This window comes from Silurus aristotelis, assembly GCF_946808225.1.
Source record: "Silurus aristotelis genome assembly, chromosome: 5".
NCBI lineage: Eukaryota > Metazoa > Chordata > Actinopteri > Siluriformes > Siluridae > Silurus > Silurus aristotelis.
Window position 1 is genome coordinate 25,923,705 of NC_139578.1, and position 20,857 is coordinate 25,944,561.

A 20,857-nucleotide genomic window follows, 5' to 3' on the forward strand; every position below is an offset into this window, starting at 1 on the left:
TTATATTTCTTTGCTTTACACGATCTCTTTGCTTGTTTCCTAGATTTTTGTATACATTTTAACTTTTTTATAATTTATTTTAACACTTTTTTTTTAACTGAGGACTTTCTGACTCACCAGTAACATTTACCCAGAGTGCATCACTGTAGTGTGTGTAGTAGACTGGGTCTCCTCTTCCAGCTCTGCATCTGTACTGACCTCCATCAGAGACATTAACTGATCTGATGGTGTAGGAGTGTGTTTCAGTCTCGGTATCACGTCTCTGTGTGTCTTTTATCCAGTAAAACTTCCATCCAGCAGACTGCAGCTTCAGTGTACAGTACAGAGTCACTGAGTTTCCCGTCAGTGCAGCTCCTTTAAGGTCTGATGTGAGTTCAGGTTCAGGTTTTTCTGTAGTTGGAGATAAAAAACACAGTTACTGTGCTGCTTTTAGAATGTTCAGAATCACAATCACTACTACACTACTAATCCAGGCAGAGACATGATACATCGCAAAAGCATTTGTCATGACAAACACACACACAAACACTCACACACACACACACACACACACACACACACACCTGACACAGTGAGTGTAACAGCATCGCTGGTTTCTGAGGTCTGGAAGTCGCTTTTTCTCTGTCCTCTGCAGCTATATTTACCACTGTCAGACTCTAAAGCATTAAAAGAATTTTGACATTTCCCACTGCAGCTGAGAATCTGTTCATCATTGTGACACAAGTTGTACATCCACTCAGTGTCTGCATGTCCTTGTATGTCACATGTGAAAATGACTTCTTCTCCATTGAATATTTGTCCATCAGGCTGCAGAGTCAGAAAAGCTTTTGGTCTCTCTGTACAGTTACAATAATGATAAAAAAAAAAAAAAAACATATCAGTCAAACACACTCTTCTCTGTTAATGTGAAATTGCAGTGGATTTGTAATGATTATGTGTATTATTGCATGTTACAGGAGTGTAAGGTCAGACAGGTACCTATCACTGAGAGAGTCACTTCATCACTTAATGTTGTTGACTGTCCACCATAAGACCCGAAACAACTGTATTTGTGACTTTGATCTATGTTTATAGTGAACACATAATGATCAGAACTGTGAACATGAGCATCATCTATGTACCACTGGTACGGTCCACTTCCTCCCGCAATAGTACATGTGAGTGTAACTTCCTCTCCTCTGAATATTTGGGGTGAATTCGGCTGCACAGACAAAACTGGTTTAACTGCTGCAAAAGTTAAAAAGCAAACACAGTGTCAATTGCTAGACAACCTACAAACACAACCTTCTCAACCTTAATACAAATCCAGCATGTACACAACATAGGTAACATAAATAAATCACCTTGAGCTTGTCCAACTCGAATCAGTAAAATAAGCACTAAAAGGGAAGTTGAACAGAGAATAAGATGTCATGCCCACTTCATTTAGAACACTAAATAGAACAATATCAAATATTGTAAAATTCATGAAATGCATTATATTAACACAGTTTCACAGCGTTTCGTGATATAGTAACAAAATGTTATCTATTTATCCATGTTCATAGACATGAATCTCCCTCTTTTTTTGTGTTACTCACAAAAAATACGATAAAAGAAAAAAAAGAAAAAAAGAAAAGATCTTTTTCAGTAATGAATGGTGTTTAGAAGAATCTTTTTATTACTAGGTCACAGTGCTGCTCTTTAATGTGTCATGTATAAATGGATCTGCGAATCTGAGGTTTAAAATTGCAACACTTTTTTTTCTCCTAGTCTCACATGATAAGTGTGCTGATGTGCCCTAAAGCTATAATGCAATACTGGTTGTGGTGTCATAAATTGGGGAAACAAAACTCTATAATGACATGCTAGGGCTCTGCAATGTGCCTAAAAATGTCAGAAATGTTTTTTTTTTACAATGTCTTTCAAGTGTTTCAGGGGAAATATATTGTATTTAAACTATAATTTAATTTTCACCAGAAGTAACCACAAACCCAGGTTTCATTTGCCCCAAGCAAATAGCTTTGTCTAAAATATTTACACATTTGGTGGCATTAGAAAAGCAACCTTGGCAATAAAAAAGTATGTTCAGTATATACTTGGTAGTTAGTGGCAGCTTAGCTAAACAAGCTAACAGCTCTAAAAATAAAAATAAAAGAATAGTTTAAATGATTGGATAAATTGGTGCAACCACATTGTTGGAGACTAAAGAAACTAAAGACATTTAGGTTGCATTAAAGAGCATATCTATAAATAGCAGCACTGTCACTGAGAACATACACACAGACAATTCAAAAATTCCTTAAATAAAAACTGAGATATTTACTAGCTAGTTTCTATCCCCCCTCCAAAAAAACTTACGTTACCTTTTTCCTTTTTCATCATAATTTCAACAGTAATCATTCTGATAAAGTAATCTTAATTACATACTTAGTAAGAAGAAAATAACATTCAAGCTAGAACCTGATCCATGCTCACCAGAGTACATAACTCATCACTGTGATTAGATAGACATAACACTTCCAAATCACATTTCCTAGTTAATCACACATACATTTGCTTCAATATCTTTGTAATGGCCTCCTACTGACATAATTATTATTTGAGCTTATTAACACTACTCTACATATTAATCTAACACTTACACAAATACGTTTATTTCACTGATAAAACTAAAATGTGTAAAATTTTGAAATTGTTCTAATTCTATATTAATCTCAACACACATGACAATAGACCCCATTTGAACAATATTTTAATCCACCATTTACTCAAATTAAGACAAAAAGAAATGTATACTCACAAATCATAGAGTAGAGTAGATGGAGCTCCATTCTGTTACACTGATGTATGCCTGACTGATCAGTGGCCTGTGTTACAGCCCATTAACTTCCTGTGTTCACAGAGGAAAGAGAGAAAGAATTCAGTTCTGGTGCAAGTAGACGTGTTACATTTATATAGACACCAAATATAGGCATTCAGAAAATCACAACAAGAAATATCAATTTGCAAATCCTAACTTTATTCAGTTCCTGGGTGCCGTGATAGTTTTCAAGATTAATCTTATTCAGAAATGTAAAAAAAATTGTCTGTCATAATGTCTGTCAGCATGTAAGATGCTACACAATTTGCAGTATTTATGACTTATTTATGTATTCTTACAAAAATTTACAAAATACATTTGATTATTAAAAAAAAAAGAAAAAGAAAAAACAATTCCAGGATATACAAAATAAATAAATAAATAATAGTTACTTTATTAAAGTATAAAACTGTCTCAGAATTTGTTTTGAAATCCTAACAGCATTTATACTGCTCTTAATCTCTAAAATAATATGATAATTTAATTGGATATTTTTTCCTTGATTTAAATGTCCATTAAAATACACACTAATGTGTGACGCTATAGAAAATTCCTTTGTAATTGGCTTTTAAGTATCTTCAAATAAAGATGTTCTTATTCGACATACAGTGTAAATGATCATATTAACTTTTTATTTATTATTATTTTTATTTCTTTTTCTTTTTCTTCTTTCTGCTTCTCCTATTAGGGGTCTCCACAGCGATTCATCCATCTCCATACCACCTTGTCCTGTACATCTGCTTCTTTCAACCCAACCACCTGCATGTCTTCCCTCACCACATCCATAAACCTCCTCCTTGGTCTTCTTCTTTTCCTCCTTCCTGGTGGCTCCATCCTCAGCATTCTCCTACCGATATACCCCATGTCCCTCCTCTGCACATGTCCAAACCATCTCAATCCAAATGTTGTGATATTCATCTTGTGATTTGTGATATGAGTTTGATTTCTTATACAGTTATGCCATGAAATGATCATTTTAACCAGGCTGGATAATGTGGCTGCACTTTCTACACCAAAAATTCTACACCAATTCAATGCTGTCCTACAAAATGTATCTACCTCTTAATACCATCATTATGCAATATAATGTTTTGGTTATAGATACCATCAATATTAAACAGAAACACAGTTTCTAAGTATCTCATACAGTAATGCCATTACAAAAGCAATTCAACAAGTTTGCTTTACTTGATGTACATCATCCGCATACATTTTCTCTAGCAGGAGAATCAACATTATACTCATAAAAAAGACCCCAGGATTTCCGTGAATTACAATTCTCCTGTAGATTCAAAATTAAGGCATATTTTGTGTTTTTGTGCAAATTCTACTGGAACGGAAATGCAAAAGTATAAATGCTTCATGTAAAACCTTGACAACTGTTTTGAACTGTTTTGGCTGAACTTCCTTCACAATGTACAATTTATTTTTTTTTTTTTTAAATCCTATAGTAAATATTCTTGGAAGTATATTTGCAACCAAATAGATTCTTCTGTCAGCCATTGTGGAATGAAAAAGACAGTAAATACACAATAATATATTTAAGTTTGTGCAGTTTGCAACAGATGTTGCAGTTATTAGCCCTCTGTCCATCTATTCAAAAAACGTGGAAATGTAAAAAAAAAAATTCCCAGCCTGTGTGGTTAAAGCAACAGTTTCTGATGGCCTTACTCCAATGTGTGACGTGACAGCTGAAATCTGAATGGAGTTTATGTCAGCAGAGAAGGTCTTGCTGGTCCTGATAGCCCATTGCTGGTATACTGTGTTTATACAATATACTATGTATAATATACACATTCATTTTTGTTTTCCCCTTATTTTAAGCATATATGCAATTACCACGTATAATCCAATCTCATTATTATTGTGAAAGCATGACGAACTGTGCTGATCTCTTCAGCTCACTTTTATTTTTCTCTCACTCCTCCAGCACCTATAATATGGAGCTGTTTTAGAATTCAATATCTGAAATGTTTGAATTTTGGTCAAGCCAACATTTGTAAAAAGCATTGCAAATATTTATTGCAGTAATTATTATAATTTTAAAATATAAATCATTCAATATTGCTGGGTTTTATAAAGATAACACTGTTATTTTGGTGACATTTATCAGACTAAAGGACTGAGAAAAGAAGTTCCTGACAATGTAACAAAAAACAAATTTTTCAATGTCATTTTAATACCAACACATAATTATGTAATAAATATATATTAATTGAGTGCTACTGAGCAAATCTGTGGGTTAGTTCCTTTCTGCAATGATTACATCATGACACCCAGTAGCTAATAAGGCTTGAGGTCACTCAAACTGATTTTCACTGTAAAGCCTACACTGTAAAAAAATGTCCGCGATTTCACAAGATGTAACAGTAATATTTTACAGTAGCTTACATTATTAGCATTTCACAGGCATGTGAAAGTGCATGAAGTATCAGCCAAATTTCGTTTGTTGTAGGTTTTGTTGTCGTGCTGTTAGTGATTAACACACTCGTGTAGGACCGCGGAATGTAAAAAAGAAAGAAATGAACAGACGTTGGTAGTGTTAAGTGTACTGTGTTAAGTGTACTGTACTGTCAGACCATATTTTAAGCCTTATTTAATAAAAAAATAATAACATTATCTGTTAACTGAAGTTTTTCTTGGTGCTTAAACGTTCTCTCTTTCTTTACTGTAGGCTCTTCCCACAGCATCTCACAGCGGTAAGTTAACCACTGGGGAATAAAGTTGTGAGGTAACATTATCCTGTGGCCTGAATGTATATAAATTAGACATTATGGCTGTTATTATCAGCTAGAAAAATGAACGTTATATGCCCGGTTTCAGTAAAACCAGGTTGTAGTGTTGTGGATTAGGACAAAAGTAAATTCATTTCAAACTTGTGCCTTTAGCTGTGTGTGAGAGAGGTACAGAGCAGCCGCGATCTGTCTCGTCAAATGAAAAATGAAGTGCGCATGTCAATTTGAACGTTTAAAAAAATATATAATAAAAAGAAAGAATAATAATTCGATTGTCTTGTCTCAGAAAAAGTCCACTGCCAAATACTTTTTTTTTTTTTTTTTTTTTTTTTTTTTTTTTATTCCACTGCCACATGTGCGCCTGCGCGACAGTTTTGTCACTGATAGACTAAGCTAAACTTTTGTGTTTGCAAGTACACGAACGTTAGCCTACTGTGATTTTTAGCTGAACGTAATTTATATGTTTATAATAATTGGCTTTTAATCATCTTGTTTGTATTTATGAGCAGTAGTGGGGGTGGTGAGCTTTCTAACTAAGTTACACACATCGTTCATTTTAGGGTCGACACCCTAGTTATCTTGTCCCTTAGTTTTATACTTTAACTAATGTGTTTAAGATGTTTTTTTTAGGTTGTTCAGTTTAGTAACTTTCATGTGTGTGAACCAAATATATTCACTTTGAGTTACTAGAGCAATCTGCTATCTATATCCTAAGTAACAAGATCAGTTTTAAATCTGGTTGGCCCTGTATTTTTTTTCTTCTCCCAACTGAATCAAACACAATGTTCAACTGTAAATTTAGTTTGTGTGAACATGTGTCTCAGACAGTTATTGAGTTTATTCAACATTCAAAACTGCATAGTAATGCTCCCGACTTTATGTACCATTGCGGTGTCCCTGAATGTTCTCGGATATGTCGCAAATCAAATGCTTTGAAATCTCATATGTATAGAGAGCATACAGGGCGTGGATCATCTGTGCAATGTTGTAAGCGGTTTGAAACTCCCTTAAAATGTGTGGCTCGGTTTTGTACATTTACATGTGACACCTTAAGCTCCCTCATTAAACATTTAAAGTCACACATACAGGAAGGTTTAGAAATAAAATGCCCAGTCAGAGGTTGTGATTGCAGCTTTACCGTCGCATCCTCTTTAGCCTCGCATTTTTCAAGGAAACATAGAGATCTAGATCACGCCTTGTTGTGTGCGTCTGATCCTACTCAGCCTAGTAGTCTGTGTAGTCAGCCATGTTCTGATACTTTCCTTGTGGAAGATACTGAGCCAGAAAGGGAATTTGCTGTGGATGAAACTCTCTATTTACAAAACCTTGCCCTTCTGTATCTTAAATTACAAGGCAAGTTGTTGCTACCATCCAGTACAATACAGACAATCATTGAGGACTTTCAAAATGCCCATGAAATTGGCCTGTCTCATTCCTATATGATTTTAAGTCAGAAACTAAAAGAACTTGGAACCCAAGAGGCCACCATAAGCAACATCATTGATGAAATTAGCAGGGCAGATCTTCTTAAGATGTGTAACAAGGACATTTTGAGCACAGACCAAAAAAGGAAGAGTTTTTTCAAAAACAATTTCAACTATGTTGAGCCTGTGCCTTTTCTTCTGGGCAGTGATGAAAATGGTAAGGAGTGCTTTGCCCAGTATATTTTATATTATATCAATGAGACGTTGGCCACACTGTTCAAAAGCGAGTCTGTAAGAGAACAACATGTTGCCACACGTTTGCAACCAGCTACTGAAAATCTCATTCAGGATGTGAGAGATGGAGAGGGATTTAAGGGAAATCCATTGTTAAAAACAGAACCTTCTCTGTTGGTGTGATCCTATATCAAGATGCCTTTGAGGTTGTGAACCCACTTGGTTCAGGAAAAAAAAAACACAAAATTGTAGCAGTTTACATGACCCTGACTTACATTTTACCTCACAGTAGATCCACAATCGATCATATGCAACTTGTCCTACTATGTAGGGAGAAAGATTTTAAATATTTTGGCATGAACAAAGCTTTTAAACCATTAATCAGTGATCTCAAGCTTCTAGCTTCAAGGAGCAAGGTATTTTGACTGATGATGGCATTGTAAAAGGAGCTTTAGTTGCCATTTCAGGAGACAACCTGGGATCACACTGCATTGGAGGTTTTGTAGAAAACTTTAGTCGAACCAGCCATTTCTGCCGCTACTGTGAGATTGACAGAAATACATTTATGAATGAACCATACACGTGTGGGACTCCAAGAACTGCACAATCCTATCACAGTCATTTGGAAGTTTTAGCCACCAGCGATACTGTCTCAGCTTGTGGCATTATGACAGACTCTCATTTTAACCAGCTCAATTATTTTCATGTTTGCCAGCCAGGGCTCCCGCCATGTCTGGGACATGATTTGTTTGAGGGTATTGTGTCTTATGACCTTGCCTTGTTTGTTGGTCATTTGGTTCAGGAGAAGCACTTTACCTACTTACAATTAAACAGATGTAAAAACCAGTTCAAATATCAAGGAAATGATGCCAACAGCAAACCAGCAGACATGTCTCCAGGTAGCGAACGCTTAAGTGGGCATGCTGTTCAAAACTGGTGTTTTCTGAGGTTGCTACCTCTTTTTGTGGGGGACAGAATTAAAGATCCTTCTGAAAATGAAGTTTGGCAAATTATACTGCAGCTGAGAGAGATCGTAGAGCTTGTTTGTGCACCAGCTATTACAACCGGCCAGGTGGCATATCTGAAATCCTCATTGAAGAATATGTCTGTAGTCGTCAAAGGCTTTTCCCTTCCAGTCTGGTAAAGCCCAAGCATCACTATTTGTGCCATTATCCACAGCTTATTCTTCAGTTTGGCCCACTTATAAGTCTGTGGACATTACGCTTTGAGAGCAAACACACCTTCTTCAAGCAGTGTGCCCGGAAATTGCACAACTTCAAGAATCTTTGCAAAACATTTGCAGAGAGACACCAACTACTTCAAGCCTACTTGAGTGCAGGCAGTCTGTTCCCTTTGGTTGTGCATGTTGAAAAGGGTACAGAGTTTTATGTAAGTGATTATAATGACAGGATCAGGGCATCAGTTGCTGGTCAAAATTTTGAGTCCCAATCTGCAGTAGCTTGCAATGAAGTGACAGTGAAAGGCACAGTATACCGAAAGGGGATGTATGTTTTGCTTGAGAGTAATGATGTAGAACTTTATGTTGGAAAGATTCATCTTATCATTGTCCTTAATAAGTCTGTGCAGTTTGTGACTCAAAAATATACTTTTGTGAAGCTAAGTGACATTGGTGTCTATTGCAAATTAGGAGTAGCCCAAGAGGATTATGTTTGCATCAAACAAGAAGATTTGCTGGACTACTATCCTCTTCCATCATACAAAATGTTTGATGTATCACTCATTGCTCTCCACCATTCTTTTCCAGAGGCAGTTTAAGCTAAATGTGACAGAGGTAGCGGGAAAAGGCAGGACAAGTGGAGCAAGCTGCTTTCGTAAAAAGGCATACACAAGATATTGTACATTTATTGGGTGTACTTTATAATAACATGTTTTAAACAGTAACAGATAAACAAACTACATCCATTGTTCCCATAATGCTGGGTTTTTTGAAAAGCTGATTTTTTTTTTCCTTACATACAAAAACACACCTTTTTGGTGACACTTATTTTGTGTCTGCTCTTGGTTGGGGTGTGCGTGCCCTATTTCCGGTAAAGTGTACATATGAGGACTTTCACTGTACTTCCAGTGATTCTGTTATGTAACAGAAACAGCAGTCGAAAAAAACTTTCAGAAACTTGTATGAACCCCAACAAAGTGCATTCGGCACAGAAATACTCACACGTCACACATGTCCAAATGGTTCTTAGAAACTTTGCCCATAAGGAATCCAATTCTATAACTGTGTTAAGTCAAAATACATGAAATAAAATTAGACTCCAACCCCTTTAACGTATGTACTAAACAAATTTCCAAGTTCAGGTAATGTCAGCAGTCTCCAGTCCCAATATATGAATATTCTGCCTTTACGTGATTCTTGATTGCAGTTGAATCGAAACTGTCAGCCGATTTAACATTTGAAAATGAATATGTAAAAAACAATATAAATATAGAGTATGTTATTACCAGTACAGTGTGTGTAAACATAATTTCTTTGTAATCGACATGGACAGTGCGAGCCTGTTGTAGTAATAAAACTAAAACATGCGGTATAAAACCATACAAAATTGAGAAATGTTATTGATTGCATGTCTGCCCAAACTCTTTACAGAAAATGGATGAAGTAATGCTGAAGGAATTGGTGTTGTCATTCTTACTGGGTCTCTCTGATGAAACTCTGACTTCACTACTGAATGGGTTGCAAGAACTTGGTGTGGAAAACAAGGAAGACCTTCTTTTGGTACAAGAGAAAGATATAGAGAAATACATTCGACCTATTCAGTGTCGAAAGATACTCCATGGCTTTAAAGGTAACTATATTTTGATATTAGCCTATATAAAAAGTTGAGTTGACTGAAGCTGAATCGAATATTAATAAAATAGAATTAAAATGAAGTTACAAATAACAAAAGTTACAAAAGTACTTTATTACTTCCACTTAAGACGAATTGTGCACTTTTTATTTTAATATATCTCTTTACATAAATACTATTTTCTACTTAAAAGCTATAATTTCGTTATTTTACTATAATTTATAATTTATTTTACTATAATTTTAGTTATTTTTATGTCTCGCCATCGGTCAGATATCGTCTATCGACACAACCCTAGCCAGGGCCATCTGGGCTAACCCCCGGCACATAGACTGAAGGTCTCGCTCTGCTCTGCACCAGTGTACCCGCTATGCTGGTGCGTGTGCACTGATGCAAAGCGAATAATGTGTTTCCATTAATTAGGCTTTACGCTCGTGCATGCGGGGCACCCACGTCAAAACGGATTGCGTGACTGGGGTTTTACCGCTCATTTGCACGACGCGTCAATCGTTTGCTCAGTTAATCTACATTGGTACGCTTTGATTTTGTCCCTGAATGGCCCTGCTAATCAGTACGTTGTGATTGGCCTGAATACCTCTGATGTCAGCCGGAAATGTAATGCTCCTTACCATGTTTGAAAGATTCGCTCACAAAGCAATACTAACAGGAGTTAACTTACAGGTTGTGAGTCCAAGCGAGAAGAATTATGATGATGTCGGTCTTTACTACATCACCAATCCCAGGAAGTAAACTGTTGCCTACAATCCGTGTGTTTGTTGTAGTCCAAGAAAAGAGATTTACGTTGGAGACGATAACTCGCGCCATCGTTTACTTTGGGGTTTGTACCTTTTGCATATCGTTAACATGTACTAATACACACTTACACACCAAAGGAAATGTAAAAACGGACAATAGGGGGTCTTTAAAGGGAAAGTATTAACAAAGTTAAAAACCAAAAAAGATCGACATGATAAAATGAATTTATGAATTTCGGTTTCGATTACTTTTCAATTAATCGTCCAGCTCTAATATTACCCTATATTGTATTGTATTAAATGTAATTATGAGATCAAAATAAAGTTTTATAGGGCCATGCTCAACCCAAAAAAAAGTGAAACAAAAATTAATGCTGTGCAGATTTACAGATACATAACTTAAAGAAAAACATTTAACATGACAATATTTTCTTTAACATAAACTCATAAAGACTATTTGAGAAATCTAGAGTTGTTTTAAAGATAAAGCCGTTTTATGCTTTCCAAATTTGTCTGCCTGTCCTTATATGGCATTCACCAGCAAATTATAGTTGTTATTTTTTTCCCAGGTAAGATAGGTTCTTTCCCTCTTCATGTAATAATCTGGTCTGGTTTATTTTTAGGACTTGAAATAGTTCAGTCGGAACTATTTCCTGTTACCTCTGCAACTTTTGCAGCCAGCACCTTGAACACTCCTTGCACCATACCTGTCAGAACTCAAGACACCATTTCATCTTCATCTTCACAACTTGGCAAACCATGGCATGCAGACTTCCAGGTTAACTGGGATAGGATGCCAGCAGCAATTGGAAGAGCATTAGCAAATAAAACAAGACCATCCCCCAGCGATAGAAAAGATATGGTGAAGGCAGTGGTTGATCAGATGCTGGAACATGACTCTAACCCATCCAGAGCAATCTGTCACAATATTGTTCGAAGCATTGTAAGGAGCCATGCAAATTGTTTTGCAGATGTTGCAAAAAATGGAGACATTCTTGGAGATGGTTGTTACTCTCTTTTGCAACAAATTAAAACTCGGGTGGAATACAAAAACAGGAACAATACTCTTGTGAGACGACGCAGAGAGAGAAGGCCACAAAGTGAGGGAGCAGATAAAGGCATGATAAGAGGCCCTGTAGATCAGTATGGCTGTGTAAGGTGGAGTCCTGTAGAATTTCCTCCTGGTGAAACTGAGGCATCATTACATGCCATGAAAAGTTATCTCCTTGACATCTACTCGGAGGAAGGCATAGTTGGTGCAGAGAGAGCTGAACCTCTGATGGAGAAGACCTACGTCATCCAGCAAAGCTATCTTAATAGTATGCCGGCACCAGCCATTGCAGTGGTTATGGAGGAATGGCCTTTTCTCTTCTCACTAAAAGGTACTTTATTCCTTTTCTATCTGACTTGAATGACTTAAAATCTCCATAACATCAATAGTTTCATATATCAAAATACACATTTAAAATTTTTCCTGAGGTAACTATTACTTACTTTATGTAATTCTAAAGTGCACTTATTTCATTGCTAAACAACAATGTTTTTTGTGTATTTGGTATAATAACAAAAATGTGTAAAAAATGTGTTTGCGTGGTTTATGGTTAAAAACACATTATTTTCCACATACAATAAAATTTTGTAGCTCCAGATATCCCTGCCCCCTCTCGAACGCTCTGATTTTGTACAAAGCTCATCGATCTGAAAACCGCTGTGTCATCCGATTGGTCAGCTAACCGGTACGTTGTGATTGGTCTGAATACCTCTGACGTCAGCCGGAAATGTGATGCTCCTTACCATGTTTGAAAGATTCGCTCACAATGTAATGCTAACAAGAGTTAACTTACAGGCTGTGAGTAAAAGCAGGAGGAATTATGATGATGTCGGTCTTTACTACTTCACTACATCCCAGGAAGTAAACTGTTGCCTACAATCTTTGTTTGTTGTAGTTCAAGAAAAGAGATTTACGTTGGAGACAATAACTTGCGTGATCGTTCACTTTTGGGATGTACCTTTTGCATATCGTTAACATGTACTAATACACACTTACACACCAAAGGAAATGTAAAATTGTGAATCAGACCATAGTTGCTCTTTACATGGTTTAAATGAGGCTTTGATTTTTAGTAATCAAATGTGAAAGTTACTCAAGGAATCTTTTCATCTGTACTTCCTAGTTTCTTGATCAATAGGCTTGCGCATACCATCCTCTCACTGTAACGCAACATTAAGATACTGCAATATCACTGATGAAGTCCAACTATAGACTGCTTCAACGTGAACAACATGAGAAGTGAAGGTTTCTTCTTCAATGTTTACAGGTATATTTTCACACTTCACTCTTCTAACGGATGTCCCCATCCTTATGAAGTTGCGAGAGGCCCTGGATAAGAACTACAACACCATCCTGAAGTTGTTCCAAGGAGTCAACTACCATGGAGTGAAAGATGTTTTGGCTAATTTTGAACCAGAGGCATCAGATAAGACTGCAATCGTTCTACTTCTTCTGATGGCTTACTTCAAAGAGCCAAAAGGATTCCATTGTGCTTGATGTTGATGTAAGTATATTTTTTATTGTATTATTTTTGGATAAATGCACTGTGCTTGTATATTGCCTTTCTAGTCTTCTGAACACACTACACTTTACCCCATTTACACAATCATCAAAACTTTTTGGTTTTTGTTTCACTTTGAGGAACTGCTATTTTGTCCATCTTTATATACATGTTCCTGACCTGCATGTGCATGATTTACATTGCACTGCTGCCCCATAATTGGCTGATTTGATAATTGCATTAATAAAATGATGAACAGGTGTTCCTGATAGTTACAGCTGAAGTGCTTGGTGAGTGTACACTGTACACACTGAGTATCTTATATCATATGTAACCCAAAGTCATGATCGCAGTCTAAATTTTACCAATTGTTTACTGCCTTATCTAAGAGAAATCGATGGGGGCAATTGATGATTTTAATTGAGTACTGCCATAGGTTCAGATTATTAACACTTAGGTCTTATTTAACTATTATTCTATTGATTTATTTGCAGCCTTGTGCCACAGCCACTGATATTAAAAGGACTGCGACGCTACCAAGCACCCCTTGCTTGATTGTCCAAGGTGATTTTTATGTTTTCTTTGTGTTTACAGTCCATGTAAAGTCCAATATTAAATATGTTCAGTTTGTGACACCAGAAAAATGTTATTAAACACTAGACAAATTTAAGTGATTAAAAACAGCCAAATTAATAAAATTATTTATCAAATTCTTGGATAAATATGCAGGATTCTCTGCTCTCAAACCCTGGAGAGTCTCTCTCTCAACTATCAAATACCGCTACAACCTGAATAGATGATCGCAAATGTTACAGGCGGGGCCATGCTCGATGGCTCCAGTGCGTCAAAGAGCTACCGTTTTAGCCCTACCCAAAAAATCCTGAACACAGAAATGTGGAAAAACTGTTTAACGGTGTAACACCACAATTCAGTAATGCATAGTTCAGTCTTTGTAACGTGTTTCAGCAATTAATTTAAAATATGTTTAGAAACAATTCTCTAAATTGAAATGATTTTTTATCCTTTTCTCAAGAGAATGGCATTATGAGTATATATGGTTTTGTTTCAGGTGACACATTGAAGCCGAGGGCATGGATGCTGTCGCTGGAGGGTCAAGTGGTCATGGGACCTCACCCTGACTTTACAACTGGTCTGGCGGCCACTTTTGCCAGCTACTATAATTTTAATTTAAAGTATGCTGACAGCGGTTCTTGCACTCTGGAATTCATTCAAAGGTAATGTCTACATTAATCCTCTGGGGCCAGTTGCACCAGCTGTGCGTAAGTTACAACTAAACCTAGTTGCGATGTAAAGGGACACTTATTTAGAACTTAAGCACTACTAATTTTGGTGTTGCACCATTAAATTTCATTAGAGCGTAACATACAAACTAAATATTTACAAAAGAACGGTTGGAATTAAATGGCAGACTGACTTAACTAAAGCAATAAGCACTTGTTTTGCTCCACAGACTTAAATCCTTTATACATATAACATATATGTGACCGATCACGGAAAGTAGGGACACAAGTCCGATCTGGGGCAATTTGAGTTATTCACAGATTCTGCTGGGAGTGACAATAGAGCTCATTTATATCTCATTTAGATAAGCTATACCCCCTGTAAAGCTGTTTTAAGATACAGATGCTCTAGCATCTTAAATGTATTTTGTGACAGAAGTCTGGGTGACAACATGCAAAAAATAAACAGGACTTCTTACCTTTGTGTTGATATAACGATTGCAAGTCGAATCCAGTCTCAGTTTCAGATGTGTGAATAACCCATGAAAACCGTCTAATAGAATACATTCAATGACCATTTTTGTCCACAAATGCGTGTGTAATCCGTGAAATATATAGTCTAGTGTTTACATCAGATTTCGCATGAAAGTCTTGTAATAGAATATAATATAGTTAAATCACTCCTCATCTTTGTTTTCACCGTTACAAACGGAAATACCTATGACGCAGTTTTTTTAAATCACAGCGCTTGTGGTCCGCGTAGATTTGACGTGCTGTAAAAAATCTGGCAAGGACCTGACACACGACTATAAATCGAGCTTAAGGGTGTTTTGGGGCCCTGGAAAGGTTTTGACATGCTGCAATAAGCTGATCCATACACTTTATGTGCATCATGTTACTTTATAACTTTTTGTAAAAGCAGTAGTGGCAGCAGTGTCCAAATGATATGAACATGTCTTTTCACTTCATTGTTTTGTTTGTTTGTGCAATGTGGTACTGTAACAGCTGTAAGAAAGGTTATAAAAAAAACTGTTAGCATATAAGGATGTAAATGGAGGTGGTAGCTCAGTGGTTAAGGCATTGGGCTTCGGATCAGAAGATCACAGGTTCAAATCCCACCACCACCAAGCTGCCACTGCTGGGCCCTTGAGCAAAAGCCCTAAAACCCTCCCCTGCTCAGTTGTAAGTCGCTCTGGATAAGGGGGTCTGCCAAATGCCGCAAATGTAAACAGTCTTCCTTCCTGTAAATGGTCCAATAAATACCGTACCGAGGTCATCATACTGAAATACTATTGTACCGTGTATTTTTGATACTGTTACATCCCATATTACGATGCAACTTGACACGTTGCAAATTATGAAAGTCAGAATGTAAAAATGCTGAAACTTAAGCATACATTTGGAGGCACTCTGTGATCCATGTCATTGGCACATTATTCCTGTTGGGTGGAGCAAATTCAAGCAAATTGATAACATTTTATTAAAGAGAAAATCCATACCAAAATTATTTATTTAAATGTTTGGGGTTTAACTGGACCAAAGTAATGTTGCCTTGTTCGAACTGAGCTAACTTTAGTTTTGCTCTGTACTGCAAAAGCATTGACCAACTGAAGGCTACTTTTTCATCCCACTTGGAAGAAACTAACAGTTTTTCTCTCTGCCTTTTTGTTTATAGGTGCTTTTTGGGCATTAATCCGGAGACAGGCACAAAGTCAAAGAAGCAGAAAGGACTCATCAACCAGCAAGTCTGTACACTCATAAGAAAACTTATTGATTTTGAATGGATGTCAGTCTAATGTGATCCAAAATATTTGTTCTCTGTTTAGCTAGAGGCAGTTATGCACTTTATAAACTTACTATGTTCTATATTGTCTCTTTGTTTAATAAAGAAACACAAAGAATGAGTTAATGTCAGTCTACGCTGTAAAAAGCTTGCTGCAATTACATTTTAATGAAGTTGAATCAACTTGAAATTACAATTCATTTAAACTTTCTTGACAGGTGAGGAGTTGCTAATAATTATAAAAATAAACATAAAATAACTTACCGTAAGCTAATTAAAATTCATTTTTAAAATTTATAGCAACTCCTCATTGGTCAAGAAGGTGAAGTTTAATAGTAAATTTAAAAATGTAAGTGCAGGTTTTTACAGTGTAAAGTATAAGCAGTTCTGGAAAATCTATTTTGAGATATACATTAAATAATAAATAAATGTATGTATGTAATAAATGAATGAAATAAATGTATGAAATTTTTGATTGTGTTTATTTGAATTTAACATTGTTTTAATGTTAAGTTATTGATATAGCCAGTACTATTACAGTGTACACTGTAAATCTACAGCAGACTAATGCTAAATTGCATTACATTAACTGTAACTTAACAGCTAAATGCAATTATTATATGGAATAATGCTGCTATATCACAGTAATCTAAAAGACATTACTTGTAATTTCACAGTAAAATAACATATTACTACAGGAGCATACTGCTAAATCACAGTAATACGAAGGCCTAACTACTGTGAGGTTACAGTAAGCAGCTGTCATTTCACAAGTCTTTACTGTAAAAATGACACTGTAACATACTGTGAAAGTACAGTAACAACATGACAGTAATTTACTGTGAAGTTACATACAGTACCTTCCTGTGAAAGTAATGCACCTAGTTGCCAGTAATTTACTGTGAATTTACATTCAAATAATTTACAGTGTATTTATACATGTACATGTGCATGTGGTTAGTGACCTATGATTTGATGCAGTGTACAGTGTGCTAGTTGAAGTATAGATGAGCACTTCTTCTATTTCTCTATGTATGTAGAGCTTTATCTCTCTGTTCTGCTTCAGCTCTGAGTAAACAGTATCAGATTCTACATAGTTAAAAACAAGAAACCCTGAATTGTCCACAATCTGCAGCAACCCATACAAATAAACATAAACTAAACCAGATGGGTAATGAATAGAATTAACTGACATGTACAGTACCTTGTTCATTATTTGCTTGTTTCTGTGTCTTGTGTTCAAGCTCAATGTAATTCACATCACTGAGCCCAGCACCCTCATCTGTAATGACAGTAAACAACAAACAAGAAAATTGTTTTTAAAATATGATTGTGAGGAATTACAAATGTATGATGGGATGTAACTGAGCATCTGATACCTTTTAAATGTAGAGGTTATAGTAATTTTATTGTACTTATTGAACCCCTAAAAGAAAAAGAAAAAAAAAAAAACGCTTACTTTGTTCACTTACATATTTTGTTTACATTTTTTTTTTATATTTGCATTTCTCTTTTTATTGAATATTCTATCTTGTTAGTTCACTGCAATTCTATTCTATTTTTATTTGATTAAACAGTTTATTAAGTTCCTTTATTTAATTTTGTATTCTTTTATGTTTTCTATATTTTATTTCTGTATACTTTTTCTTGCAACAGAACAGTCGTATTGAGGATTTCACTGCATGTCAGACTGGGATGGTTCAAATCATTTAATTTTTAAACAGAAATGAAGAGCATTAACAATCATGCAATGTATACTTAGCTGTGAACTAGCGAGGTTTCATACACGTATATGTAAATAAAATGTACCAAGATATGAACTGATTTATATGTAAATCATTTTAGGAGCCATTACACACACACACACACACACACACACACACACACACACACACACACATACACACACATTTTTATTTATGATAATCAAATATTTACAAAAAGGTTGTATCCAGCAATTCTTCAATATGACCATTGTAAGCAATAATTGATTGGATTTTAAATCATATCAGTCATATTTTACTGTTATTATATTTGTTTGTGTATGTGTGTAAGAGTGTGTCCATTGTGTAATATTGTGTATAGCTAAACTGCATTTTTGGAGAAAAAAAAAAAGTGTGTTATTTCATTATTTATTTTATTTAAGTTGTTTATTTATTTAAGTTCTAATTGTATATTGTATTATAAGCAAAAAACTAATGATCATACCTTTAATGGATTTGTGCAGAGAGAACCACACCAGGATCAGTAAACAAATGAGGAAGGGGAACGCAGAATTTAGACCCACAACCACAGCTATTATATAAATATTTCAGGGGTGGCCAACCCGTGGCTCGCGGCTCTTTGCCTGGTTTCATGCGGCTCTTACGTTCATATCATAGTTTGTGTTTGTGTTTTTTTAATGTGCGTGTTCGCTTCGCTTGAGTTCAATACGGTATTTTTAAGACTTAAATGATCTTGCCCCTACTGGGAAACTTTGCGATATTTTCATCTCACGCACATGCGCATTTGAAGAAAATACCGTAATGAACTCAAGCGAAGTGAACACGCACAATAAAAAAAAAACGCAAACAAAGTCTGTGTTTTCTACCCTGAAACATGTAAAATCAAAGCATCGATCTGTTCTGACTGACACCCATGTAAAAGAATTGCTTCGAGTGGCAACAACGGAATACGAGCCAGATTTGAAGGGGATTGTTCAAGGCAAGGATGCCAATAGTCCCACTAAGTAACATGCATAGTAAAAGAAAAACGCTATTGTAAATTATTATATTTTTGTTTGTGGACTTTGGTAAACTAAGAGTTTGTGTGTGTGAGACAGTGCACACAATGTTCAATGTTGAAAATGACTGTCCTGTGGTCTTAGAACTGTAGGAGTGACATTTACAATAAATCTGGCTGAGCAGAGGTGTGTGTGTGTGTGTGTGTGTGTGTGTGTGTGTGTGTGTGTGTGTGTGTGTGTGTGTGTGTGTGTGTGTGTGTGTGTTAGAGGAAGGGATGGGTGATGTTCATGTGTGCCCATGTGTATGATGTGGCTCTTTGCGGTAACACAGTAAAAAATGTGGCTTTCGGTCTCTGACTGGTTGGCCACCCCTGAAATATTTGATTCAGATCCTGCGATAGAAAAAAAAAGACAAATGAAAAAGCTGCTGTCGGTACAGTTTCTATTATTATTATTATTATTATTATTATTATTATTATTATTATTATTCGTAGTAGTAGTAGAACAATTAATCAATACCTCATAGTGTGTGTATCCTCTCACTGTCCATCTAATAGAGTCTCTGTGATTGTCACAGCTCAGTGAGAGAGAGTCAGCAGTAAAGTGTTGACTTCTGCTGGGATTGTTGATCAGAGACACTGGAGGAGATTGACTTGAAAAACACATAATTGAGATTTCATTATGATTCAAAAGTTTCATCATTTTATTATATTGCTCTTTTTATGTACAGTTTATTAAAAAAAATGTTGTTTAACAAATTAATTTGTATAATAAAGAAAGAGATCAGATCAGTAATTTGCCTTTTAGATATTTCACAGCATTGTTCTGAACAGGATTCAAAAAATAGGAGCTGCTGCTTGTCAATTTTAGTTGTGAGATGGCAGTTTTTATTGTAAAGATCTACTGTAGATTTTGTTGTAAATGTTGTGCAGTTATGTAATAAATCAAAATTCAGGTTAGCAAAACCTTAGCTAGCAAAATTAGTTCTATGTTTCAAGTTTTAAATCACAAGCGGGAGAAAATGAATGAATGAATGACTGGTATTTTAAGATAAGGTGCAATGCAGGATGATGTGTCACAGAAAAAAAAATAATAATAAAAAATTAATACTATTCTATATATAAATCTAACACTTACCTTAAACCTAGTAATCGAAATTAAAGCATTTTTGTGACACAGCTGATATGGATAAACTGTAGACAATTTCCACAGTACATAACACTATGTATAACATTATATCAACAAAAATTAATTCTACCTTTCTATCTAATGAACACCCAAAGAAAACATTTACTCACAGATGATCAAACAGAGTAAACTGAACTTTACCACACTGATGAACGAGTGAGTGACCTATTTTACAGTAAGTCCCTACACTTCCTGTGTTCACAGAGGAAAGAGAGAAAGACCTACAGTATGTTTTGGTTGTAGTAGAGTAGATGAACCATTTTATGCAACCCCTAACTCTACTGTACATAAGGTCTTCAAAAATAAATAACAAACAAAGCTTTATTTAATTCCAGAGCTACATAAAAGAAATGTATTTAGTAATTTCTGTGCACATGTTTTAGGTTAAGTTGTGTATAAAAGTCCTTGAAGAAAAAAATGCTTACAGAAATGTTTTTTTTTTTTTTTTTTTGCAACAAACAAAATGTAAATTAAATGAATTCAAGGTATACTTGCACTTTTTTCCTCAGATCCTTCTCTTTTTATGCAATCCCATATAGAGTCAATGATGTGATCAGGGCTTTGCAGGGGT

The 20,857-nt window shown here is 35.6% G+C and overlaps 1 protein-coding gene and 1 pseudogene across 2 annotated transcripts in view; one reads left to right on the forward strand and one right to left on the reverse strand.

Annotated features, from left to right (window-relative positions):
* The window catches only part of LOC310726813 (Fc receptor-like protein 5), a 42,743-nt gene extending 24,056 nt beyond the window's left edge, over positions 1-18,687 (reverse strand). Inside the window, exons 1-7 of the mRNA XM_083542758.1 lie at positions 18,585-18,687; positions 17,581-17,658; positions 2,783-2,872; positions 1,344-1,379; positions 979-1,227; positions 564-836; positions 118-390 (exon numbers count right to left, since the gene is read on the reverse strand). Coding sequence (XP_083398884.1) covers positions 118-390; positions 564-836; positions 979-1,227; positions 1,344-1,379; positions 2,783-2,813 — 862 coding nt within the window. The 5' untranslated portion in view covers positions 2,814-2,872; positions 17,581-17,658; positions 18,585-18,687. The remainder of the gene's footprint in view (positions 1-117; positions 391-563; positions 837-978; positions 1,228-1,343; positions 1,380-2,782; positions 2,873-17,580; positions 17,659-18,584) is intronic.
* On the forward strand, positions 5,522-16,630 carry LOC310726834 (annotated as a pseudogene). The gene is made up of 7 exons (XR_014538360.1): positions 5,522-5,541; positions 9,844-10,042; positions 11,424-12,182; positions 13,119-13,355; positions 13,847-13,916; positions 14,422-14,587; positions 16,269-16,630. The product of XR_014538360.1 is annotated as an uncharacterized misc_RNA (transcript).
* Positions 18,688-20,857: the final 2,170 nt, after the last annotated feature.